Here is a 17,557-nt window from a genome sequence, read left to right on the forward strand (position 1 = left end):
AGATGCCAGCTCTCTAAAGAATGCTAAGGTGAGTTCAAAAGCCCTAGTGCAAATTCCCACAGTCTTTAGCTTTGTACTTCACATGGCTGTCCTTTTAGTACCATTCACAACAAACCTTGGAGCTGTGTTACAGTGAAAGATGTAAACAGTCTCAACTGAAAATGTGTTTTTGACTATTCCCATCTATAACTATAAAAACGTCCTATTCTCCCCAAACCACAAAGACACTGAACAATGAAACACAAAGTTCCGTTCTCCCAAAGACGGTTCAGACTGTAGCTGTTTGCAACTATCATCCTGAAATACTCTTTTAAAACTGCTTACCTGCTAATGTAAACTTATGATTATACTGTTTTCTCTTTAATAAAAACAAATCTTGAAGTATTTTGTTTTGGAAAATATCAACCTAACCCTTACATTAGAGTCCTTGTTATAACAACAAATTCTAACGATTTCTAGAGGCAGTAAGTTTCTCCTTAAGACAAACTATGTAGATTGGTATCAGTGCAGGTGTGACTACCGCTAGTTCATCAGCTTGCTGCTTAAGGGGCAGTCAGAAACCACACCAAACATGCTTCACTCTTGATTTCTGCTTCCTCTGTGAAATGAACAGTTACCACCATCTTACAAGAACTGTGAAGTAAACACAGTTGAAGTAAATGTTTATGAAGTATTTTTATAATGACTAAGACTCTGCCCCTTTCATCAATCACTGGGCAAAGCCCAGTTGCTATCACAACTTGAGTAAGTCTTCGGAGTCTAGCTATCTTGACATCAATTGAATCTGCTCACTGCAGCACTGTTCTAGGCTAGAAATGAGGGGATAGTAAATATGAAGGCAAGAGAAACCCTGGCTGTACAGCCTGCTTTGTATAGTTATCAACCAAGCTAATTTAATTATCCAATACTGTATCACAGTTCTTCACATAATTAACACTAGGAACAGTAGAATAAACAGGTTTTCAAAGTAAATGGAAAAGCCAGAGCAGATTCTACAAAGTCCAGTTCACTTACTTCCATAGCTGTGTTAACAGCAATGGGACAGAGCCAACCATAAGCAGTTAGGACCACACTCATTAAAACCATGATTTTTTTTAACGAAAAAAGACGGCAATAAGTATTATCATAGGAATAAACATTATGCCACTAATCTGAAAACTTTTCCAAAAATAAAAAAACAGAACTTATCAAAGAATGGCCTTGTCTATCACTTGTAAGTATCACGGCTACACATTTTCTTCTTGAAGCTGATTAACTCTTGAAGGATTTTCTTCTCTATCTGCTACCAGAAAAGTGACAAAATTCAGAAAGGCTAGGATAAAGAATGAGGCTTCCTTTTGAAGGGTATCATCTAATGCTGGTTATATAACAAATGGAAAAAGAATGAAATATTCCACTGTGGGAGAACCTTAAATATTTTCCTGTGTGCTTTAGCTGAACAGAGAAGTTTGAGTATTCCTTGGCCCAAAGACAAGACAGCTACTTTATCCTCAAAGTAGAATCTAAGTTTCTAAATCAGCCATATTACAGAAAACATTCAGAGGACAAAACTCGGCCTGAAAATCCTGTAGCCTAAGAATCTGTGTTACAGAACTAATTTACCACATTTTTTTCTGTATTTAAAGTTCCCAGTCTATACTTTTAGTATAAAGAAAGAAATCCTTTTTGTGGACTTTGAAAAAAAGCGTTTAGGTGAGTGGGCGTTTTCATATTTTAGGAAAAAAAATATAGTATATAAACTATGTTAGAAAGTGTTCCAATACCTGATAACCATACAAAATCTGGGGACATAGATGGTATCAATGGCCTTTTTGCATATTAAACCATATATTGCCAGCAAAATAGTTTATCTACTAAATTTGTAGTTAAAAAGTTTAGACTTTTCTGGGTTTTAAGATTACAACTCATAGGCTATGCATCTAAGGCCCAGAAACGGGAGTTACAGTAAACAAAACACACTTAACCTGGAATAATAATGGCCACTGACACTCCCATAAGAGACACTAAGGGCATCTGTAGAGTCTTCAAATCCTCAGATACCTGCCTAATTGGAAAGTCTTAATCTATCCAAGCTGGCCATGTATTCACACCAAGACATTCAATATAAAAAGTTGGATTTTTTTTTTTTTTTTTGTCCTCTTTATGGTGGCAGAGGTTGGAGGGGAAATGAATATGTCACTGAGCACATGCAAAGGTCAGAAGGCAACTTATGACAGTCAGTTCTTTCCTCTCACCAGGTGAGTCCCAGGGATCAAACTTCAGGTCATCTGTCTTGGTGGTAAATGCCTTTACTATTGACCTATCTTGTAAGCCCCAAGGGATTCAATGCAGAAACATTTTGTTTAAACTGGAGTTAATGCTGAAAAACAGTTTACAAAAACCTGAAGATGGTAATGGCAACCAGATAAGCACATGAGCCTCTGGCTATATAACAAGGACAGCTTCATTTGACAGAGCTTCCAAACAAAGCCTCGGAGAAATCTGTAACTCAGGAGAAGTCAGATTTTTCAATCCTGCTCCACAAGTAGCTAACTCTGAACCCTGATCAGAGTTTCTACTGTAACTTCAAAGTGAAGCTAGCATTTTCTCCTCTCCACTAGAATAAGCAAACCTCACCTATCTCCAATAACCTCCAAACATATGCCTCCAGGATGAAGCGTGGTGGTTCCTACCACAAATCTTGCAAGTCCCACAGATATCAGCATGTGCACATGCAAGCTGCACTATCAGCCGATGCAATGGTGTTACAGTCACTAACTGTGAAGTGGTCCTGCTCACACTAGGTCATAAGAAACAAGGATACAGTTGAAACAAGACTTCCACCCGGTTCCAAGAATGCTGTTTCATTTCACCTACCTGATAATTCCAATGCTGAGAGTCTCCGAGTCCCAACCTAGCTGTACTCTTAACCCCAAAGCAGGGGATGAAATCACATCTTGAACAAACTCTCTCTGATTTTTGATTCTTTAGGTTTGGCCTTTTCTAAACTACACTGACCTGAATCTCACTATAAGGCCCAGGCTCTCCTCAAATTCGCAATCCTCCAGCTTTAGCCTTCTACATCTATGATTAGTGGTATAAACAATCGTGCCTATTTATTTCCAAGTCTTAAAAACAAAATGTACGTTGAGATGTGATGGCAAAGCTTTAAGGAAGGTATGTCATGTAAATTACCTCAAATTGTATTATACTGTTTTGAAGATTTCATCTCTGACTCATGGTCAGCTGGAATAAAGACGAGTAACCAAATCTTAATCTGTTTTCATTTCTGTGTGATCTCTAGGTCTCCAAGCAGCTTTCAAGAGCTTGGGTGACTCACTACAGTCACTCTAAGACCACAAGTTTAACTTGCAACATATAAGAGTACATTTTAAACATAGAACAAAATTTAAGGTATTTTTATAAAAATATAATTTTTCTTCACATTTCAAATGTATATTTAACAAATATAGGATGGGGAAATAGAGAGATTAAAAGCAATGGTTGGTTTTGCAGGATTCAGGTTGAACTCCCAGCACCCACATAGTGACTCACAACCATCTGTATGTAACTTAAGTTCCCAAGGATCCAATGTCCTTTTCTGCCCTCCGTAGGCCATACTTGTTTTATAACAAGCCATGTGTGTGCTAGGCATTAAGAAGTAAAATACCAGGCATACCCACACACATAAAATAAAAATTGTAAGTCTTTCTTTATTGTTGTTATAGGATGACTTGACTAGAAACAGAAAGCAGGTTCAAAGGGCAGTCACACTATCAACATCTATCTAAGCTTTAGTTTATGAACTAACAGTTTTCTACTGCAAAGCCACTCTTGCTTTAAAACACAATCTTCAGTAAGAACAAGAAAAAAATCACAGCTGAAGAATGCACTCCAGAACTGGGCCTGAGAGCAGACCAGGAACCAACCATCCCTGCCTATCTCCAGACACAGAACAGAGTGGGAGAGACGCAGTGCCATGTGCTAAGCAAGCATGGTAACCTTCAGAGCCTGTTTACTCAGACTAATAAAAACATACTTGTTTTACAAGAAGTATGTCTGTGCTAGGCATAAAGAAGAAAAAATACATCGAGTTTAGATAAGATTGTTTCTGCTAACTTGCAGTTCATTCTTTACTCTTTTTCTACCACTGAGAAAAGTGCAGAAGCTCTAAACAGTGGTTCTTGACCTTCCTAATGCTATGACCCTTTTACACAGTTCCTCAAGTTATGGCAACTCCCCAAAACATTAAAATATTTCATTGCCACTTCATGCTACTTTATGAGCCATAAGATAAATATCTGTGTTTTCTGATGGTCTTAGACGACCCCTGTGAAAGGGTCATTCAACCCCAAAGGGGTCACAACCCACAGGTTAAGAACCAATGCTCTAGGGTTGGGGATTTGGCTCAGTGGTAGAGCACTTGCCTAGCAAGCGCAAGGCCCTGGGTTCGATCCCCAGCTCTCAAAAAAAAAAAAAAAAAAAAAAAAAAAAAAGAACCAATGCTCTAACCTAATGCTTTCTGGAGTCATTTCAGCATATCTCCCAGCTAGATTATTCTCCTAGCTTATTTAATTTTTATTCCATTAAGAATTTCAAGCAAGTAGAGAAAATATGAAGAAAACACTACCTACATCTAAAAACTGGTGATACCTAAGTGTGGGAGGTTTATAAAATGTATACTCGTTCCATTCATCATTCTGTACCCTATAGAATAACAGTATTAAGAAGAAATCATCTTGGGGTTGGGGATTTGGCTCAGTGGTAGAAGCGCTTGCCTAGCAAGCGCAAGGCCCTGGGTTCAGTCCCCAGCTCCGAAAAAAAAAAAGAATAGAGAAAAAGAAAAAAGACGAAATCATCTAAAAAAAAAGGGGGGGGGGTTGGGGAGGAAACACCAGTTACATTACTTAGTAACCAGATGATTCTTCAAACTAACTCTTGGGTTTTCTTACCTCCTATACATGTAACATGCAAAACCATATAAATTTATGACATCAAAAAAGTAGTTTAGATGGGTTGGGGATTTAGCTCAGTGGTAGAGCGCTTGCCTAGCAAGAGCAAGGCCCTGGGTTCCGTCCCCAGCTCCGAAAAAGAGAAAAAAGAAAAAAAAAAAAAAAAAAAAGTAGCTTGGAAGGGCTAGAGAGATGGCCCAGTGGTTAAGAGCACCGACTGCTCTTCCAGAGGTCCTGAGTTCAAATCCCAGCAACCACATGGTGGCTCACAACCATCTGTAATGAGATTCCATACCCTCTTCTGGTGTGTCTGAAGACAGCTACAGTGTTCTCATGTATATATGCATTTAAAAAAAAAAAACCTTAAATTTTAAAAAAAGCAGCTCATGAGGCATTTACTCAACTCCTCAACCACAAAGATAATAATGTAAACTACTTAAAACAATGCCTATCATACTCTAACAATTTAATAAGCACTGCTATAATACTGATTATGATTATTATTACTGTTAATGTTACCCATAAATTCTAGTTAAGAAACTGCATCGTTGACATAGTACTACATGACTGCTAATCCCAGCTTTTTGGAGGCTGAGGCAGGATTACCATAAGTTCAAGTATGCTATGAGTTCAATTCCCAGCAACCACATGGTGGCTCAAACCATCTGTAAAGAGATCCATGCCCTTTGGTGTATCTGAAGACAGCTACAGTGTACCATATATAATAAATGAATAAATCAAAAAAAAAAAAAAAAAAAAAAAAAAGTTCAAGTATGCTATGTAGTGAGTTATAGTACAGCATGGGCTTCAGAGTAAGATCCTGTTTTAAAAGGGGGTGGGAGTGGGAAACGATGCCACAATAGTAATAGGCATCATTTGAGTTAGCTTTGTGGTATGTAAAATACACAATAAGTAACTTCCTTTCATTCTCACTAGGATTCTGAAAATAAGTATTCTCTACTTCACACAAATAACAAAAGTATGCTCAGGGGATTTAAATGATGTGCATAGGGCAACACTGCTAATAAACTAAAAGCACTGACTCCAGGCAACGGGATGGCTCTAAAGGTCAACTCCACCATGACATGACTCTGCCCCTTTCCTGAAAAGCCACAATTCAAGGACTTTCTCACTACTGCAGCTGGTTCCTCACCATCCCAGTAAGCACAAGTCAGTGACTGCAGGGAATTCTCTAACTCTGTAACTGCAGAATCCTGTCTCTAACACTGCTGAGGTAAGTTGCCACCACTCACCCTACTCATGCTAATAAGCATGTGTGCTTTTACCTTAATCAACAAAGTCAGATTGCAAACACCTCAATCCACCACTAACATCAATTCTTAGCCTCATCATTTACCCCACTGAGTTCATTTCCCTACAGAATTCATTAACTCCTTAACTGTAACTTACAGGAGGGAAAAGAAATTCTGTATTCCTACTAAAGAAAGTCTGTATGTAGGTTAACACATATGTATTTTTTTAAAGTCTTCATTACCACACTATCATATCAAAAGGAAAATTAACAAAATCCCTACATGTAAACAATAAGAAAACTTAAGCATTGCTGCATCCACTACATGCAAAAGATGCAACCGTTTCAAACCAAGTTCATAGAGCACAGAACAATAGAAGATGACAATATGGAGTGACATTTTAGGGGTGATATAAAGTGGAACTACCATTAAGATTTCACCATGGCAAATACAAATATAGCACTTCCAGGGCAAAAAATCAATCAATCACTCAATCAATCAATCAATCAAAACCTAACAGTTTTCTCTGAACAGTGAACTAAGGCTGGTAATTTTTTCCTGTTCTCCTATTTTCAAATGCACAGCTGACAACTGTTCATTAATTTTATAGGCAGATGAAAGGGTAAGTTGTTTGCCTTTGTGGTCTCTAAAACAACATTTTAACTCAATTCCAAGCACTTTTCCCTCAAAAACCTCCAAATTAGCCATTAGAGTTTCCAGTCATTTGAATCTGTAGGTGTCTTATTGTTGGAGTGTGTGAATGTTCCTTGTTTTTTATTTGGTTTGGTTTTTTTACAACATGAGAAATCAAACTCAATTGATCTGATTTCTAGGCAATTGTTCTACCACTGAACTATAACCCCACAAGTAGGTTGTGTCAAACTTAAGACTCAAAAGAACTCATCTTCATTATTCTCAGAAATACCTCTGTCTGACTCTCTTACCCACAGAACTCTGACTCTTTGGAAACTTTGAATCCTTTACTACTAGTATTTATAGTCTATCTAGTTCCTACACACACTGGGGTTAAATCTAAACCTTAGTAATATTGTCTCTGAACTAGTGCAGCCTCCTGAATTAATGTTTTCCTTATCCAGGTTTCCCCCCAGCCACAGCTCATTCCATCATCACCTGCTGCACACCTCGTGCTGTTCTTGGGCCTCTCCACTTATTAGCACCTCTGACCTCACAACAAACTGACAAGGAACTATTACCTAACAGGTTAAGAGTAGGGGTTAGGTAATCCTCTCACGTCTACCAACCTAGTAAGTGATAATGTCTAAATGTGACCCCAAAAATTCAGCTCCAGATAATAGTCTGTAAATATGAATTCTGGAATGGCAATTAGTTAAAGCCAATTTCTCTTTTCTCAAATTATATAGGCCCTTTGGCCCTACCTATTACCACACTGTATTATCCCAGCTACTAGGAGGTGACTTCTCCTTCTCCTTGAATAATCCTGCCTTCACAAGTCAATACTAAGTCAAGCCTTGTAAGTTAGGCTGGTTCCCTCACTTTACAGCTCAGCCCCTCTCATGGACTCAAAATAAATTACATTAACATACAGTTCCTGATACTCTGTATATGCAGAAGCTTACCTTACAGTTTTATATTTTATCTTTATACATAAAGAACGAAATGTCTCCACTTCCATTCTAAGACCTCTATTTCCCATCTTCCCAAATGCTAGTACTACAAGACTAGGCTGAATAAAGTAATAATTTATACATGGCTACCTGACTGACAAATGAGACTGCACATGACTCAACTATTTAACAAAGCAGGATACCACTCAATAGTCTTCTGTGGTGATATGTTGGTTTCCTCACTTTGTTCCTTAAATGGAAACACATTGATTTGTAACTCCAACATTCCAAACTAAAAGTTACATTCAGGTGACAACCAAAATCCATCTTACAACTGTTTAAGTTTGTTTTGTTTTGTTTCTGTTTTAAGGTAGCTTATGCAATGTCCAGAAACAGGTTTTTCTCTCCTTCTTCAGTTCCCACCTAAGAGCTTCCTAGCACCTCTATCTTAGAGAACTCTCCTGTAACAGGATGCCCAAGTCTTCAACAACATAAAGCAGGCAGTAAATTCCAGAAATGATTATTAATTGTACAAGAACAGAAAAGACTATCTGGTTTTAATAACTGTGTACTCTATATGGCCCTGCTAAATTAAAATGTAAAAACAACTGTGATTATAATTAAAGTGGAATGGATTTATTTTCACATCAAAAAGAACCATTGTGAAACTCAGAGAAGACAGCATACCAAAAGGTAATTCAACGACACAAACATACATTTATATTTAAGCTGTTGATGAAGACAAAAGCAATCAATCCATCCAGAGCACATTCCAGGAAGCATACCAAGTCTCTACCATAGCGGTCTGAAGGAAGAGCACTGCAGGAGCTGCTCTCAAGGGCACACAACTCACAGCTACAATCCTGTGTTTCATTTTTCTGTTTTCCAAGTTTGTACTTTCATTTACAAGTATTTCCTGAAAGGATATCTTTGCTACTTATCTTTTTACCTTAATAAACAATTTTAACTTAAAATATTCTGTGTGTTCCTATGCACCAGCTGGCTCTACAGTTAACACTTATCAGTAGTGTTACCTAAGTAGTATCTAAAATGTCGACTCTTACCATATACATAGGACCAAAACTTAGTGCAGAGGTCTACAGAGGTCCACACCCAACGCATAACCTGAAAAAATCCTGAGTGACAAGCCAACTTAGTTTCCTTTTTATTTAAAAACAAAAATTACTTTTTCTGTTTGTAATGTTGTTCTGTTTCAAAACACATTAGTTAAGCCTTGGTTTTCTGTCCTCATTTCTTTTTCACAAGATGTATTCTAAGGTCACTATAGCAATAAATGCTATAGGATGGGTCCACACTTACTAATCTTACCATACTTAATGAAGTGAGTAAACACTTAATAATTTTTTTAATTACTAGGAAAGTGTATGCAATTATAAAAGGGGAGTAAGAGGGTGTCTTTATCTTACCACTATCAGCGCTCTGTGTGTGACACTGCTATGTGTGAGCCAAATATTACCAATAGAGGAAAATGGGGAAAAGAACATTGCACTGTGGATACACTCCTTCTTTTGTTGTTATTTTGGGTCTTGGTTTGTTTGTTTTGACAGTCTAATACCGCCCAGACTGACCTTAAATTCCTGTTCCTTCTGCCTCTGCCTCCCAAAAGCTGAGGCACTAAACTCAGATGTATATACTATTCCCCTTTAACTATATATGAATCTGAATTACCCCACCTTTCATTTCCTAAGAAACACTTATCACAAGGTCACTACAGAACATCTCACACAGTCTATCACACCAAGACTAATTTACAGTCTAACTATAATGCAAAGGAAATAACATCTTTATGAAGAAATATCATTGTACAGACTCAAGTAATAAATACACATTCATCTTTTCCATAATTACTTGCCAGCTACTATACAAGTTATTTATTTTGTTTCAGAAATAAGATAAAAGGAACATCTAATTTTATAAAATATATTAAGTACTTTCAGCTACAACGGAAATGCAAAAGTATTGTGCGTAATTTAGATTGTATTTCCAAAATAATCAACTATGCAATTAAGTCACTCTCTGAAGGGACAAACAGTGAGAAGCACGTAACACTGTACGTTATAAACTGCAGCTCTCCACGCTAAAGACAAGCGTCGCACATGTGACTCCAAAGACAACACCCTGAGGCTTTACAAGGAGCTCTTCAAAAGAACCAGGAGATCCACCGTCCCATCCTATATATTTCACATCAACAAACCAAGGTGTGTTACAAGTACCCTTTGACATCAGCACAGGTTAATCAAGTGTCTGGAAGACACATGCATAGTACATACACAGACTATTAATGTGCCGACTGCTTTCAAACATTCACTTTGAAATAAGAAAGGCTATGGAGAAGCTGCATCCACTGAGTATTTTGTTGTAAAATAACCTTGTCAATTTTCTCATCTCAAAATTTAAATCTCATTAACTATTGAAGGGCATGGATTTATAATTCTTTTAATACAACCCCCACAGCTAAATATTGCTATGTCCACAGAATAGAGATACTTAAGTCCAAATAACATCATAATCCAGAGAAATGAGTGTAACTTCTATCACAAATATTTGTGCCATTCCCCCAATCCACCAGTTTCCTATAAGAAGTAATTCTTAATGTCTGTAACTAAGTATAACTGTGCTCTCACAGCGGGTTTCTAACGCTCCTTTCCTGAACAATGCCCAGGGAAATATATTTTCCACAACTTGATTTGAAGCTAACAGTATAAGAGAGCGCTCAAGACTCACAGAACACACCAGGCACCTATTATGTCTTACGAAAGTAAATCTAAAAGTTCGTGATAACAAACTCATAGTTGTAAAAACCAAGATGTCCTCTACATGCTAGGAGAGGTATGGAACACAGCCACCTCTTTACAAGTAATTTTCTTCCCCTATCCCAAAAGCCAAAATGTTCCAGTGATGGCCAGCAAAAGGAGAAGAGGTAGAGGAAGAGCTGGACTCTGGGCTAATATTTCATCCTCGTAATCAAGAACACTACTACTAGTCTTTAGATTACAATCCAAAAATGCTTTTATTTTCCTCTTTGATTTGTTAAATGGCATGCTTCATTGTCACAGTTAAAAATGGAATTCAGCTAATGTGTGATTTTCAACAGAAACATATTTTAAACATGAAGTAGAAATAGAATAAAATGTCAAACCTGTTATAAAATTAAGCTAATGTCCAGGCGCTCTGCTCTCACAGCCCTTTGGAAACCAGCTATGATGTTACGAGGGTAAAGGAACTCAAACTAACAGTGACTGAGCTGCTTCTGCCCAGACACCCAACAGCCGGTCTCCCAGGATGCTGCTCTCACTGCTTTTCTCCCCATCGCTTTGGACACAGTAAATTGAAATGAAACAGAAATTAAACTTCTGTATCCCTGCTCTGGAAGACTAACTTTTAAATTATAAGTTTTTTTAAAGGTGGGACAATATTTAGTAATATGACAAACACAGTTTACCCAAAGCAAACAAATTTAACATTAATAACATTGGCTTAGGAATCTAACTTTAAAAAATAATCCTAATATAATCTGATTACAGAACAAAAATTTGGTCCTATGTCATTTAAAATAAATCTAAGGTTTTTACTTTTTTTTTTTACATAAAATTAACATTTTAAACTAATGTTGACAAAATTACTTATTTCATAATGTGTAAAGGCTACTTTTTAAAATAAATACAACTTATTAATTTTTGTTTGACTCCATTCTACCTCTTATGCTCATAGATTAAATAACTTATCCATTTTGGAGCCTGGAATTTAATAACACTGAGGTGAAAATACATTAAATGTCTTCATATATAAAAGGATCACCCATGAACCACAAAGCTCCTTCTTTGGGCACTTTTCTAAACATAGTCATGACACAATTAATCACAGTCAAGACAATTTTCAATCTTAACATTCACAAAAAGAGCAATTTTAAGTCCATGTTAAAATTTTTTAAAACATCCAAGCAATCTTTAGGGCAATTCTCCAAGTTTGAGGCTCTTTTAGTTTATAATTTTAACCAGACACAGTTTAAAAAAAAAAAATGGTGTGACAAACACTAAAATGCTTTATACTTTTCTACTAAAATATGTCAGAGTACTGAAATATAAATTTCTGATTTTCAACATCGTCTTACCTGACCCGCTGAACTGACTACTTCCCAGTGTCGTTGGTCTCGTTTTCCCACTATTAACAGGTGGAGAAAACATCTGCAAAATAACCCAAATGTATCTATCAATCTTAAAATTCTTCTATACTCCTTGCAAAGAAAAGTTCACCAAGTGTCACCAATTAGTTTCCTAATTTTCACAGGGAACGTGAAATGAAGACGGAAGATACATGCTGACCAAGGACGGCAATAACAAGTGATGCTGTTTACTAACACTGCTTAGAAGAACTGCTTGCTATGAAAACCCAGCCACAGGCAAGATTACAAGATAATTAAGTTTAAACAGTAAATTTTTACCCATGATCTTCACTTTGGCCCTAAGTGATTCTCATTACATTAACATTACTTAATAAGCACTTGCAATCAGAATCATGTCCGATGAAATTACCACATACAGGAAAGATAATAACAGTTCTAATACAGCAGGTATTGGCTGTGCCTTCTAGGAGCAGTTAACGTTAAAATTCAACCCATTAGCAAGAAATAAGGGCAATGGGCTCTGCAGCTTCACCTTTTATTTTTAAATCATTTTCCATATTACATACGCAGAAGACGGCATATGTTTACTTAAAGCACTCAACTCAGAAGGCTGGGAATTCTAGCACTGGGTTGGCTTTTTTGAAACTGGCATCTTTCAGGTACCACAAGCTACATGAAGTCTTGGGGAGGGAAAGGCTGAGAAGTGTTCAGGGAAAAAAAATGTTTCTTTCATATAAAGTCTAAAATCTTTACTAATCATCAGAAGGTCCGAGTGACTCAACCAGAGCTCATGATTACATTGTTCTCCTTTTAACTAGTTAAATCGAATGACCCCTCTGGCATTAAAGTTTGAAATCTGCAAGTCTAGACATTACATCAAAGTTCAGGTGTCCAACTTGGGGGAGCTGGACTCCAGCCCTAAGAACTAGCGCTGAAAAGCAGATGGAGTTGGCCGCTGCCATGTCGCTTTCCCCCTTTTCTCCCTCGCTTGCTATCTCGGGAAACCTCGGCAGAACCCCAAGATGCGGAGAAAAGCTCTCATACCGCACTGAAGTCCAGCAGGTCGCTCAGCTCCTTGTCGGTCCCTATCGCGGCCATGCGCTGCTGCTGGGGATTCATCTTCAGCTACTTCTAGCAGGTCCTAAGGCAGAGAAGACAAGCTGAGCCGCGGAGAGCCGGACGCTCGACGTGAGAGGGAGCGAGAGGCAGCGCTCGGGGTGGGGGGCGCCGGCCGACACGCCAGACCCCCACGCATCCCCGAAGGACAGAGACGGGCGCCGCTACGATGCAGGAACCCACGAGTGGCTCGCTGGCTCCCGCAAGTTTCCAAGGTGGCTCGGCTTCGGGGTCCCCGGGGGCAGAGTACGGAGCGAGCCCGCGCCCAGCGAGGGAGCGAGAAAGCGGCGGCGACCCGGAGACCAAGTGACTCACTCTCTCAGCAACAATAGAGCTGACAAGTTGCGGGGAGCGCGCCGCTCGCAGGCCCGCGTCTGCGGCCCGGACGTCCCCAGCGGGGGTCCCCCCGGTTGGTTGAGAGCGCCCCACGCGCGTCCGCGCACGGCAAACTCCCGCCCGGCCTCCTCCTCCCACTTGGGCCGCCCTGCCCGGGACTCGCGGAACAATGAGGCGGGCTCGGCGGCTCCCCGGCCCCGAGCGCCGAGCCCCGAGCGCCGAGCAGGCCGAGTGCCGCTGCCCGGGCCTGGACCCCGCAGCTCGCGCCTCCGCCCCGCCGCGCGCCGCAACTTGGACGCGGCCCCGGGCTCCGCGCGGTACAAAGGGACCTGAGTTCCGCACGTCCCGCCCGTCGCCCGCGGTTACCTGCCGCCCGGGCTCCGCATCCAACCTTCCCGATTAAAGTTCACTTTGGCCGGGAGCGCGGGCTCGGGCTTCCCCCTCCCCACGCGCCGCCGGCGGCTGGGCTGCCTCCGGCCCGCGCGAGCGCTTGAGTCCGAGCGGCTCGGGCGGCTCTCGGGCTTGGCCGCCCGTGGCTCCCCGGGCGGGCTGGCTGTCCCCCCGATAGAACTTGTGGGTCTCCTCAGGCGGACATTTTTTTTTCGCTGAAGCGGCCTCAGCACCGAGCTCCGCTCGCCTCCGGATCCCTCCGCGCCTCAAGCGCGTCGGCTTAACCCCTCGCTGCCCGGCGCGCTCCCGCCTCCCGCGCCGAGGAAGTGGGACCGCGGAGGGGGCGGGGAGGCACGGGGCGGGGCGGAGCGGCGGACGGACAAAGCCCACGGCCGGCAGCGGGCGTCTCCTCACGCTCGCTTCGCCCTGAAGTGCTGTGCTGGGGACGCAGCTGGGCAGCATCTGGATTCGCCACCCGCAGCCATTCCGGAGCTCAGCCACGCTGGACGCGGGAGGCGAGGCCGGCTGTGGAGCCGCAGCTGTGGTGGGCGGACTCTGTGGGAAAAGCGCGAAGCCCCTCACACCGCGCTAATCAGCTCGCTCACCTGAGCGTGCCGTCCCACCTGAGCCCCGCACTGGAACACCAAGTTCTGGGAAAGGATTGCGCCTGGCCCTCGGTGTAACCAGAGACAGCCCCAGGAAGTTAAGTCTTGATGAGCAAGTTCCAAACTTGGCCTTGAAGAACCCCCACAGAAAAAGGGAAAGATTCGGCCTTGGAAGTAAGGGTTTCTTGAGGGAGAAGCTAAGGTTATGATTGTGTTGGGGGTCGGCGAACACAGAAAAGACCAGCCAGGCCCAAGCAGAAGAAACACTGAAGACAAGCATCCAAAGAAACGAAGAAATTGAAGGGAGTGGCCAACTCATGAGGATCGTGACTGGAAGAAGAAGCCATTGGCCTCTGAAGTTCATATAAAGAAGATTGTTCAATGTGTCAGTAAGGTACTTACTGCAACCAGAGCTGTCCAACCAGAGAAGGAAACTAGGGTTTGGGTGTGGGACCTACATTTAAACTATTCCAGAACTATCGGTAGCCTACCGTCCCCAAATCCACTCCCACTTGGGTGCATACATGCTCTGGCAACTTGTGGAGTGTGTTTCCATCCTAAATAAAGTAGCATAATTTCACAAAAAAAAAAAATCATAGCAATCCCGTTTCCGACTACAATGACTGGCTGGTTAATTGGAATACCAAAAAAAGGCAATTTGCTGAGGTCCTTGCGAGCTTTTCGAATATGCTCAAATAAATAAATAAATGCCATCTTCCAAACACAAGGTCTAGCCAGAGTAAATGAAACAGACCAGAAAAAAGCCTTCCCAAGGAGAGATCTGATCTTCGATGATGTTTCCAATATAAATCAAACAGTTCTGAGCCAAATCTAGCATCATTGATAAAATGAATAGAGTTCGGTTATCTGTCATTTGGTGTACGCAAAGTGAGACAAACAGCAGTCCAGACACACCTGCCAGCACAACAAAGACTTGACCATCAACCAATTAGGTAACTTGTAAAACCATCTTTATGGTAAGATTGACTAGTAAAGTCTTGAGGGAAGGTGTTAAAGTTTGGTCATTTGCTATGCATTGTAATGCTAAATCCTGGCCCCCAAGGCCTGGTTGCCCCAGGGATGAGAGAATCTGCACTTAGGTAACCTTGCCTGATTGGTGAGTAAAGATGTCCACTGCCTATAGCTGAACAGAAGAGAGATAGGCAGAGTTTTGGTTCTTGGGCTTGGGGTCCCAATTAGGGACCAGAAGGAGAGGGTAGTATGTGGAGAGAGAAGACACCATGGGGTAGGTGAATCATGAAAACATGGCCATGAGGGTTGACCTCTTGAGTTAAGGACAGCCCAGATGGAATATGGCAAGTTGTAATTCGGGATTATTGATAGGGAAGTGGACATAATAGCTTAGAGGGTAGATATTGTCCAAAATATAATAAGCATTAAAGGCTTATTATAAGTATAAAAGTTGTGTGTCTTTTATCTGGGAACTGATTGATCAAAGGCAGGACAGAAACCCTTGATTGAGATTAAATAATCACTACACCAGGAACGGGTGGCATGGAACTGTGCAAGATATATGCTGTTTCCAAGGGAAAGGAAAAGCAGCTTATACTGCTCACGAAGCTACTTTAGAGGAAGTCAGAGGATTCACTTTGAAAATGTGACTGGGGAAGGTTTTCATATCTATTATGGAAAATACAGTTTTATTTTCTACGTTGTTTCGTCATTAGATTGTGAGTTCTTTGAGGGTTGGGACTGACAAGCACTGAACATTATACCAAGAATAATAGACTCGATGGCAACCTGAATTTATTTTTTCTGTTGATATAAACTTGTTTATATCAAGTCATTCTATTATAATTACTTAATATGTAAATATATTGCTGTACACATGGCTTTATTTAAAAGAGAGCTAGAATGATGAAATTAAAGGATGAAATTATTTTTATACCTTCAAATGGTGTCTGTATGTGTGTCTCTAAATAAAGGAGTAATATTCCCATCAATAAATGGCCAATGAGGGGTTGGGGATTTGGCTCAGTGGTACAGCGCTTGCCTAGGAAGCGCAAGGCCCTGGGTTCGGTCCCCAGCTCCGAAAAAAAGAACCAAAAAAATAATAATAATAATAAAATAAAATAAAATAAAATAAATGGCCAATGATATTCCTGACAAATACAGAAAACCCAATATTGTTGTTGTTGTTCTTTTTTTTTTTTTTTTTTGGGGTGGGGGCCGAACCCAGGGCTTTTTGGTTTCTAAGCTTTAAGGCTGGGTATGTTGCATAACCTGAGGTGAGCTGTTTTGTTTCTTGAGTTTTTTGGGTTTTTTTTTTTTTATTTTTTTTTGTTTTGTTGGTTGTTTTTGTTTGGTTGGTTTTGCTTTTGCTTTTGTTTTTTGACCACCTGAGTTCTATCCCTAGGAACTACATGGAAGGAGACACCAACTCCCAAAGCTGTCCTCGGACTTCTATGTGCACTCTATAGTATGTTGTTCATGCGTGCGCAAAATAAATAAATGTGAAAAAAGGATTTAATTTGAACTTCAAATCACTTATTACATTATTTATTGAGTATGCCAGATAGAGCTAGAATTCTATTAGGAATATGAGAAAGAACTAGCAACAAAAGTTCCATGTTAATAGTACTGATAAGTTACTATCAATAAGTAAACATTTAAAAAATATTTAGTGCACACTTCTTACATAATGGAGGCATGGTGCTTGTCCTCAACAAGATCGTGCCAAAAGCTCTGTCGCTTGCAATGGGCAGACACTGGAATTCTATCAGCATGGCTTCATCTCCCTCTGCATACAAACACATATACGTTTAAGAAACAAGTTATCCTGAGAAACTTTCATAGTCAAAAGAAAGTCTCCTAAGCAATGGGCTTTTCTACTTCCTTGGGAGATTAACTTGGCCTTGGCCCCTTTCTAGAAGATGAATGTTCTAGAAAGCTCGGAGGAGAAGAAAGAGAAGAGAGCTACTCAAGTCAAGCTATAAGCGGATATAACAAATTGCTATTGGACAAAGTGACTGGCCTCTGACTGGCCTCTTAGTATTACTAAGATTCAGGGTTTATTCTTACAAACTCTTGTAGCTATCTGCTCCATGGAAGAAGCAGCTGACGCCTTGAACAAACAAAAACAATTTTATGTAACAATTTAGTAAGTCATACCTTTACTTCATGGCACTCCTACCATGGACCAACTAAAAACTGAGCTTGTTAAGCTATGGTAACA

General features: G+C 40.4%; 1 protein-coding gene across 1 annotated transcript in view; it reads right to left on the reverse strand.

The window, feature by feature from the left end:
- Positions 1-14,043, reverse strand: part of Tcf12 (transcription factor 12) — a 293,581-nt gene extending 279,538 nt beyond the window's left edge. The window contains exons 1-3 of the mRNA XM_032910228.1: positions 13,733-14,043; positions 12,959-13,055; positions 11,903-11,975 (exon numbers count right to left, since the gene is read on the reverse strand). Of these exons, the coding sequence (XP_032766119.1) occupies positions 11,903-11,975; positions 12,959-13,033 (148 nt within the window). The 5' untranslated portion in view covers positions 13,034-13,055; positions 13,733-14,043. The remainder of the gene's footprint in view (positions 1-11,902; positions 11,976-12,958; positions 13,056-13,732) is intronic.
- Between the last annotated feature and the right edge of the window lie 3,514 nt (positions 14,044-17,557).

Source organism: Rattus rattus, chromosome 8, assembly GCF_011064425.1.
Source record: "Rattus rattus isolate New Zealand chromosome 8, Rrattus_CSIRO_v1, whole genome shotgun sequence".
NCBI lineage: Eukaryota > Metazoa > Chordata > Mammalia > Rodentia > Muridae > Rattus > Rattus rattus.